Source organism: Stegastes partitus, unplaced genomic scaffold (genome assembly GCF_000690725.1).
Source record: "Stegastes partitus isolate 25-593 unplaced genomic scaffold, Stegastes_partitus-1.0.2 Scaffold1777, whole genome shotgun sequence".
Taxonomy (NCBI): Eukaryota; Metazoa; Chordata; class Actinopteri; family Pomacentridae; genus Stegastes; species Stegastes partitus.
Window position 1 is genome coordinate 33,581 of NW_007579508.1, and position 10,512 is coordinate 44,092.

Here is a 10,512-nt window from a genome sequence, read left to right on the forward strand (position 1 = left end):
AATTTTGACTATTTTTTGGACTTATAAGTCAAAACCGTGGCAAAATTGGTCTTTCTAATTCAACATTTTGACTCTCTGTCCAAAAAAGCACAAACTGGTCTCTAATAATTTTGACATGAATTTTTCATTGATAAGCCTTTACTTTGATTCAGTGGCTCTGAGGTAAGCTAGCTACTAACTCACTTCGATATGAAGTGAGTAAGCAAGTTAAACCTAAAAGTTTTCAATCAAAATGTGCATCCCATGATTTAAAATTTTGACTTACATCTTGAACATCATAATTTGGACTTAGAAGGTCAGAATTTAGATTTTGCAGCTGTGCTTCCATGACATATTTTAATACGTAAAGTTTCACATCAGAAAACAAAGACAGAAACAGCAAAACTTGAAAAAAAATTCTCCAAATAAAGAAGTTTTTACGTTTACTTCATGTGGTTTCTCACTGTTTCAAAGAGTTAAAGCTAATTATGAGAGACGACAACACCTTCTTCACTTCATTTCATGCATTTCCATTTATCATCATTCATAACTCATAATGGCAGCAATGGGCTTCCATAACCCCCATGAATAAATTCCTCTGAAACCCATAATAATATCCATAAATTCTTAAAGCCTTTGCATTTAAATGAAGCATTAATATTATTTAAGTGGAGAAAATTAAGGGCTGACATTGTGCGATTTAAGTCCGGGTGAGCAACCGAAGGAGCCACAACAATGTGTGGCAACATTCTTGCATGTTTTGCTCACTGCCAGCGAGTCAGGCCTCAATAAATCACACACAGCCTCCTTCACCGCTTTGTTTGTTGGAAACTTGGCGTGGGACGCAACGCCGGCCACAGAGGCTCTCCAACAGAGGGTCCCACTGCAGTCCGGGGTGTCTGGACCGAGACAAACTGTTGGATAAATAACACAGAGCAGAAAAAAAAGTTTAAAAAAAAGAAGAGTTTTCCTACATTCTTTCTGCCTCATTTACGGTATCTCAAATCAACACTGTCAGTCATCCACTTATGTGTTACTGTCACAGCATGAGGGACGGCAGGACTTGTGAAAGAAAAGACGAGTCTGATGAAACAGCTGCAACATGTCTGGAGATAAAAAAGAAAAAGAAAAAGAAAAAGAAGCACACTTGGGCGCTTTAATACTTGTATTTATTTTGTTCTCTTGCACAGCACTTTGTGAGCTGTGAAAGCCTTTGCAGGATGCCAGAGCTGCCAGAAAAGCAAAACGGATCAATGCATTTCTCTTCATTACTAAATGTTCATGTCCGAGTTAATCCCTAACTATGCTTTAATAGGACAGATGACTAAGTACATATAACAGGGTTTCACTTAGGAGAAGAATATCAACAATGTCTTCACCAAAACTCTTGTATTTGTTTGAAAAATAATCTAAAAAGCCAAACTTTTCAAATGACAATAGGACCAGATAGGAACAAAACTGGAAAATTCAGATGTTAATCAGCAAATATTGGATCAAATTGAAACGCCTGATTTTATGGACACATTGTGGTCGGTGCCAAAATCTTTATAGAGTTCATTTTATTTATTGTGTATTTTATTTAATCTGTATGTATGAATAGACATGTTGTATAATTGATTGGATTGATTTGCACAGACTGCATGACTTTCTGATACCAGTTATTCATATATTCCACATGTTTGTTCTCATATTTCCACATATTTTGGTGTTTTTCTGTCTAATTTGCTCGTGTGTATTTGTACAAACATTTCTGATTAAACTGCTGTGAGTGTTTCATGTTTGTTGACTCTTCTTAATCTCTTCCTTATTACTGGAGCAAAGTGCATTTCCAATAACCGGATGCGCTGTTTCCTGATTAATTTCCACCCATTTCTCAGCTCAGCCTGATTATTTATGGACGAGCTGATGCTGTGTTGCATCTGTACAGTGTGCTGCCTTGAAGAGAACAGATTCCTGCTTCCCTCCGGAGTGCCAGCTGGCCGCTCGGTCCGCCCGGTTCGGTCCAGCCTGCTGCCCCGCCGCTCGGCTCACGTCCTGTCCGTGTTCCCGCAGCCGCAAGTCGGGAGAACCTGGAGCCGTGACAGGAGCCACAACATACAAGAAACACATTAAAGCAACTTGGAGCAGGCGGAGGAACAGTGTCGGGGTTTTAATACAGGCTTCCCTGCGTGAAGTTGCAGAAATGAGCTGAAAAAATAGAGGATGTGAAGCAGTTCGACCTTCAAATTAAAGCTGCTTCAGACAGGAAAAATAAAACAAAAGTAGTTTGGTCTTTTATGACATTAATGAATGTTTTTACATTATTTTCATCCTCAGAGATATTAGCATATAAGATAACTAATGATGACTTTGTTTTTCTAGTAATGAAGAAAATTGATACTTTCTTTTTAGAAATTAGTCAGTTAGCAAAGGCTAGCTAAGGTTTTACATGGTTGCTAGCTTGCATTTAGCTAGCCACATTTGTGTGAATGTTAGCCTCCTTTAGCCAACAAGCATACTAGCTAACTTTAGCCGTAAGCTGAATCCAGCCATCAATAAACATCTCTCTCTGTTTGTTTTTAAATAAATAAAAAGTAAACTATTTTGAGACTTACAAACATCTTATACAGGCAAAATGCCAGAAAAATATATTTTTGGAGAAAAACTGGAGCTACCAAAAATATATGCTAGTAGACAAGAAGTGATGTTTAATTACTTTGCATATTGACGTAAGAAAAGAAAGATTAATAATGCTTGATTGTACTCTCTTTTGAGGAACATTTAATTACATCATATTTACAATAATATCTCAATAATAAATATAATATTATAGTGGCTAACATTTGATTTAGCACTGACTAGCACTAGCATTAACAGTTAGCTAGCAGTTAGCTAATTTGAGATTTGTAACTGCTAAATGTATAAGCTAGGACGCATTTTTGTTGTTAAAACGTTGTGTTTTCGGAGGGGAAAGTGTTCATTTATAGCCACACAATTTAAAATGCAGCACATCCTGTTGGTTTTTGATGTCCATTTAATACTAAGCGGCCACATCTTGAGTCGCCGGTGTTTTATTTGACCGGTCGCGCCGGTGCCGTGAGCGTGTTTGCGGGCAGCTTGACTTCGCTCGTATTTCATCGGCGGTGAGGACGCTCTCAGTGAAGGAAGGAAGGGTTTGTGGAAACTTGAGGACATGCGGCGTCTTCTGCAAACTTTCCGCAAACCAAACTTTCTCCGAGCCGAAGAAGGAGCCGAGGTGTGAAGAATGAACTGAAGCGAGGCGGAGAGGAAAAGCGGCGAGGCGGCGGACAAGAGCCGTTCACTCCCATTGATCCTTTATCGAGGTATTGATTTTAGGCCTGGCTTTGAAATCACGCTGCTGATGTGAGTAATGGATGAGTGTTCAATTAGAAACGGGCTCATTTTGAAGGTAGCTGCTGGATGAGCTGTGATGCCAGTGTCATGGTGGTGTTGTTAATGTCACTGATGGACTCCGTGTCTCAGCAGGACTGGATGCAGGCTGCAGACTTTATTACAACAAATTCTATGCAAGACTAGTCAGTGCTTGAACAGTCTGAACTAACACACTCAAGGCTGTGACAGGAAAGAGATCATGTACAACACACACACACACACACACACACACACACACAGAGGGAGAAGTGTTCCCAGTGTAACCAGTCCAGCGTGGTCTCCATTCACTGTGAGGCAGCTGCTTCTCATCAGGCTCAACATATGAAATCAACACTATGTGCTGCTTTGGGCTTTGAGGTTTATAAACATGTCATAGATGACACAGATACAGACGATCTGCTGACTCCTGGTTCCTTCACACTGAGCTGCAGATACAGAAAACACAGGCCGAGGCAATGAAAAGACGATTTTCTCTGTTTAACATCACTGTAAACTGAACATCTGTGTCGTGTCGGTGCTTTTTGGGCGCTCACCGGGGGCTGTAAGGGTTGATGTTTCACTTGAATTAAATAAGTTGTTTAACTGAAAAAAAGATAAATCAATGGTGTCAGTTTAAGCTCAGCATCATTGCAAACTGCCATGACGAAAGAAATGGGGCAAGTCTGAACAAAAAGTCTTAATAATCGAACTTAACTTAAATATGTACCGAGTTTAATCACTTGTTTTGGCAGTAAGTGAGTTGAAAATTGTATTTGATGTGTACAGAATACAACAAAACATTTGTGTGCAATATCTCTAAAATGTTAAATGTGCCATCGTAGAATAACTACATTATTGCTTGATGTTGTATACGTGTAAGCATGGATGTTATATTGTGTAGTTAAAAACACACAGGTTACACAGACTACAGGGAAAATGCAGGTCACAAAATACAACAAGACACGTGTGAGCTCCCAAATAAGGCAAACTTGCATGAACAAGGCAAAGAATTATCTGAACAAGTAAGAAAGCAGACAGTGATGCTGCACAAAGATGTGAGAATGTACAAAAGCAGCAGTCAGAGCTGCACCTGCAAGACTAATCTGTGCAAGACAACATGAAAAGAAGCCCGACGAATCCTGGCAGCACATTCTTCGGTCAGATGTAATAAAAATCCATCGGTTTGGATCAGATGAGATCCAACGCGTCGGGCGCGGACTTGGCCGGGACGAGCGCAGTGACAAAAGGCAAAAAGGTGTGTAGGAGATGACATTTATAGAAATGACCGTGAATGAATAGAATGATGACTCCCAGTCTGCAGACGCTTGGCAGGAGAGGAGTTTTCCAATATGACAAAGATCCTGAACACACTGCAACAGCCGTGCGAGAAAGAAAAAGTGAAAAAAAACTGCAGCCTGACAAAGCTTGACCCCTGAGCTGAATCCAACCTTGGGCGCATTTGAAAGTGTAAAATAGAGCAGCAGAGCCCCTCCGGCAAAGAGGAGCTGATAGAAACTGTAAAAAAATAAAAGAAATGTCAGAAATTTTCTCAACAGAATACCAGAGCAGGACTGGCATCATCCAAACGGCAAATACTGTTGTGCCAAAAACTGCAGCTCTTAAAGCCTCCGTGTCAAAATGTCCAACTTTACAGCAGAACAGAAACCTGTTGATCACAAACAATAGGTTGAATCTTTATTTGAATCACCCATTTCAGCTCTATTAAAGCTTCAGGGTTTGTATAATCAACCGTGTCACGGGTCTGTCCGTGCTCCAACTTATAATCCAAAAATGGGCGATAAAAGCTTCAAAACTGCTCTGCAGGAAGCCTCGAGGTGATGCCACAGATGCCCAGAAAGATCAAATCTGTCATCAGATATAAAGGAAAACATACAGAAAAATAAAAGAATGGAAGCTCACAAACGAAGGGCGGAGTGAGCTGCTTTCAATTTGTCCTTTAAAACAATACAGTTAGTGTGAGATGATTTAACTGTAGCATGTTAGTGAAGTTGCACAAGGACAACATCAGTCCATCTGTGAATCAAATGACACATCCAGTAACAGATGATTTTATTCACGCTGCACAGTCCTGCGCGCTAAAACGTAAGCGGCTCCATGAAACCCAACAGCCAGCGATAAAAGAATAATGAGTGAAGTCCTCGTCCCGCACGCTGCTGCTGCCCTGTTTCTTCTCTCAGGCAACATTAACATTTTCATCACCTTTTATTTCTGTTACTCAATTCCAAAGATTGTAAATGGTTAAAAAGCCCTCCTCTGAGTTTTAGCTCTCTCTCCACCAGATGGATGCGTTTCAGATCTCAGTTACAGCCAAGTTGGCAAGTCCGTCTCAAATGTGGTTTTATGATCTACGCTCGGTCCTCCAGCGATGGCACGCTTGTGTGAATTTGTGCCGACTCACACATTTCTGAGCCTCGCTTCCCTGGTGTTTTGTTCATAGAAGTTGTCGCTGCATTGTCGTGATTTTTAATTTTTCTTTTTCGTATCTTGCTCCCTGCAGGGCTCCTGCTGTAACGATGCAGGCTGCTGCTGCTGCTGCTGCCGTGGCTCTGACTGCGCTGAGCGTCTTCCTCAGCCTGGACGGCCTGCTCGCTCATCAGTCCCAACCAAACCAGATGCAGCAGCAGAACGACAGAAACACTCAGAATGAGGAGGCAGCTCAGGAGAAGAAGAACCAGCCGCACATCATATTCATCCTCACAGACGATCAGGTGTGTGTGAAAGTCGGTTTTGCTAAGATGCAGAGACTCAACACATGCCGTCATATTTACATTCACGCTACACGTTCTGCAGTTAGAGATAATATTCATATCACGGTGTCCCAAAGTCCTTTGTAAGTGGCGTGAAATTAGAAAAAAGCAGGCCAAGTTAAAAGTAGTTGCGCCGCTATAGCTCACCTGGTAGAGCTGGCGTCCCATGTACAGGGCTACAGTCCCGATGCGGAGGTCATGGGTTCGAGTCCCGCTCATGACCCTTTCCCGCACATGTCCTCCCCCTACTCTTCTCCCCACTTTCCTGTCTCTCTCCCACTGTCCTATCAAATAAAGGCATAAAGGCCAAAAAAATAACTTTAAAAAAAGTAGTTGAAAATCCTGTTTATCAGCAGTTAAACAAATTGAAGTCTCCCACACAAACATCCGCTCTGTGCAAACTGATTCAGACATCTGCTCATAGTAAAGCAGCACAGCAAGCGTCGGTGTGTGATCGCTTAGCGTGGCTGATTTAAATGTGAATTTTAATTTTAAAAGACAGAGTATCCACTGCACGAATATGGACATCACAGACCGATTACTCACTCGTTAGTACCGGACGCCAGAATCCAGAATATGAACTGCTCACTACTATGAAACAAAGACAGTGAAGCTTTTGCAATGTTATCAGTTTGTTTCCTTGTCACATGTAATGAACCAAATGTGCCGTAAGAAGGTACAAACCAAAAGATTGCACAAGCTAGAAGCACTCACAGAGCAGCAACATATCTGCACATGGTCATCTTGACCTTTAACAGCATCTGTTATCTCAGAAGAAGGACGATCCGCCTGGTGGTTGGAGATGGAGTCACCAACCAACATCAACATACATGAGCTGTGATGAAGATCGTGGCTGTAAAAAGCAAAAACATCTTAACTTTAGCTGTAATCCTGTTCAGAGGTGTCCTTTTATGCTGCGTCACTCTGCTCCTGCCACATTTAAAACCCTTTTGACGTCCTGTTCTGACGACCTGCAGGTGTTTACCATGGAGCTTAAACTTGTCAAGAGAGAAAACATCAAGTTATGTCTCAAACTGACCAAACCCTCATGTCAAAGGCCAGCACTAGTGATGAGAGTTGGATCCACGGCTACAACCGAGAGACCAACAGTCGGGGCTTAGTGGGAGAGACATTATCGAGGTCGTGCATGGTGAAACCGTCTGCGAGGGTCAAACTGTCAACGCAGAGTTTTCCTGTAACTCTGTAACGTCTGAGGAAGAAGATTCAGTGAAAACAACTAAATGTTTTTTGGCTGCTCCAATAGACATTCTCCACTCGCCTTACTCAGCAGAATTCGCTCCTTCTTCCTTGTTGTCAAAATAAAATTCAAGTTGAAGGATCACCATAAGAGATGGTGCTCGATGCACTTACACAACAGGACCTGCAGGTGGCGTTTCAAATGTGGCAGGAGCACTGGGAGCAGTGCGTCGCTGCACAAGGAAACTACTTCAAAAGGGGCGTCGACCAAATTTAAATCAGGGACGTTTTCTTCGGTGCTGTCTTTATTTATTTCCTACGTAGAGCTGAAAATGGCTCAAACGTGCAGGAAGGTTAAAAACTCTTTGATGCCTCCATGAACAGGGTTTCAACGACATCGGCTACCACAACCCGACCATCAAGACTCCCACTCTGGACAAACTGGCAGCAGAAGGGGTTAAACTGGAAAACTACTACGTTCAGCCCATCTGCACTCCGTCTCGCAGCCAGCTCATCACCGGCAGGTACAGACGCCTCTCTACTGGCCTCCTGCCTTACATCTGGGCAGGCCGTCCTGTTTGCTTTAATGTTTTAGACGAAACTGAACAATATTTGCTGCACTTTTGGAGGAACTACTTTGGCTGCTCCACATACATCCACTCAACTATTTTCCACTTATTTGAGTGAATGCAGGAAGAATCTAATTTTAAGCGTCACTGAACATTCTTCCTTCGGTGTGGAGCTGAATATCCATAAGATGCTTTCTTAGCAACAACTGATGGTTGTTTTCATGTTTTATGTTGGATATTTGTAGATAATTTATTCCACAAAACGTTAGAAAATAGATGCAAATAAGCATCACAGTCTCTACAGCCCACAGTGACATGTTGGACAAGCAGACAGGCTGCAACCACTCCATGTTTGGTGCTTTTGCTCATAAAATGATTTAAATTTCTTGCCAGTCTTTCAAATTGTCAAGTATTTGATTCGCTGGCAAATAGTTTTAGCATTAATTCACACCATCTGGTCTCATTTTAGTTTAGTTTTATTGCTTCAAGTATTTTTTTTTCCCTACTTAAAGATTTGTGGCGAAAGATTTTCAACATTTAACAACAACAAAAAAACTGCTGAAATTCGTCCACTTTTTCTTCCCCATCATTTGTTAATGGGTTTATTTGCAGCTCTGTTCTCATATCACCACTCTGATTCTTGCATAATGTCCATTTTTAAAAATGATTTTCTTCCAGTTGTGCTTCTTGTAATTTCAGGATGCATCAGATTTTCCTTTAAGAAGCTTTTTTTTCACTAATTTGTTTTGGCCAATAATCCTTTGTTGGCAGTGCTGTCGTTCCTATTTGACTTGTTGTTAATCATATTTTCACCAAATATCTGTTGACTTCCTTTACATATATTTTTCCAAGTACCAAACAACTTCCATGTGATGAGCATCAGATGATCTACGTTATCTCCCAACATGTCTGACATCGAGTACCGGTGGTTGGTAGATGCAGTTTAATGTGTCTTACCAGTTACACCATGTTTCCTTGTTGTCGTCTATATTTTTATTTTAAGGTTTATCAGTAATGTTCTGATACAACGATGTGAGTTATTCTTCTGTTTCTGCTCTTCAGTGCATTTCTAATGATCTGTGATTGATTTAATTTCAGTAGTAGTCCCTTTGTTCAATGTGTTTGTACAATTTCTGTCTCCAAATCATATTTTTATCTCAGATTTTGTAAAAATCAACAAGCAGTTCTTTCTTTTGCTGCACTTTTCTTTTCTTTTTTTTTTTACAGTCATGGTCATATTGATGTGCTCTGAAATCTGTATAGTAAGTTTCTAGCCATTTTTCAATACCTCATTAGGATTTTATTGATCCTTAGTGGGTGGATTTACATATTAGAGAAGCACAAGAAGAGAAAATAATCATCCAACAGATGTGGAAACTGACCAGTGAGCAGAGAGTTACTGAGTCCGAGGTGCTGGTTAAAATGAGGCAGCTGCTCTGAATAATCAGGTTATTGATTAGGAGGATTAATGAGTCGGTGGTTGCACCGCGGCGGTCTAACAGCGGATTCTGTGCGAGCAGCTCGTCTTGTGCAGCCAGCAACAGATTCTTTTCTGTCTTACAGATATCAGATCCACACAGGATTACAGCACTCCATTATCAGACCCAGCCAGCCCAGCTGTTTGCCCTCGCACATGGACACTCTGCCCGAGAGGCTCCGCGAGGCTGGATACGCCACGCACATGGTCGGCAAGTGGCACCTGGGCTTCTACAGGTGAGTTCCTATTCCATAAACAGGAAAATCGCTGATGATGATTGACTAACCCACTTTAGCTATGAATAGCCAATAAAAGCCTGCCGTCATACAGATGGTAAATGTACAAAAATCAATAAGAAAAAGGGATAACTATGGACAGCTGCTTGCTTACTTTTCTTCCTCCACACACCTTGTTAAAAGTTTCATGCATGTTGGCTCACTGTTGTGGTTTACCAGGATTCTAAATACAACGGCGTCGCTGTTATTGCTATAATTTCACCTGTGCTTTTCCTGCTGAGACGAGCCAAAGTATGTGATGGGGGGAAAAACTCTACTGTGTCTTGCTGGGCGTGAATTTCAGATTGTTAGTTTTGGAAAATTACAGAAATTGTTGGGCACAGCCGCCTATGCGCCGATGTTGGAAAAGGACGGCAGTAAAAAATTCCACACCTTCGGAACGCCGCTCCTGGATTGAGCTTTTACAAGCTGTTAGAGCAAGAAAAGGTTGTGTGGATGTGAAAAGATCTCATGTAAAATGCACCCGATCATACAGCAGTAGCATGCTGGAAGTTCAGTTCCTTCAGACGCCATCGAAAACAGCTAAAGGCTGAAACCAAAATCAACAGAGCTAATAGAGCATTTCTTCAGATCGCCTCCTGACACCGTTTAAAAGCACCTAATAGGGTACAAAAAAAAAACAACTAAATTAAGCAAAATACTTTACATATCTGATCAGAATCTTGTACTATGAAGCAAGAATGAGTTAGCAAGCCAGAGTTTTCAACGACGGTGGCTCTCGATGAACCTGACTTCAAATTCCAACTTCAGAGCTGGATGAAAACATCTGGGTCACTGAAGAAAGTGGATGACATTCATCATGATGGTTATCTCTGATTGAAGTTTTAGGTTTTGTTCTTTCCTCGTTTGTTATG

At 41.3% G+C, this 10,512-nt stretch overlaps 1 protein-coding gene across 1 annotated transcript in view; it reads left to right on the top strand.

Moving 5' to 3' along the window:
* Window positions 1–3,098: 3,098 nt before the first annotated feature.
* Window positions 3,099–10,512, top strand: part of LOC103372548 (arylsulfatase I-like) — a 17,419-nt gene continuing 10,005 nt past the window's right edge. The window contains exons 1-4 of the mRNA XM_008302212.1: window positions 3,099–3,302; window positions 5,870–6,080; window positions 7,701–7,840; window positions 9,449–9,598. Of these exons, the coding sequence (XP_008300434.1) occupies window positions 5,886–6,080; window positions 7,701–7,840; window positions 9,449–9,598 (485 nt within the window). The 5' untranslated portion in view covers window positions 3,099–3,302; window positions 5,870–5,885. The remainder of the gene's footprint in view (window positions 3,303–5,869; window positions 6,081–7,700; window positions 7,841–9,448; window positions 9,599–10,512) is intronic.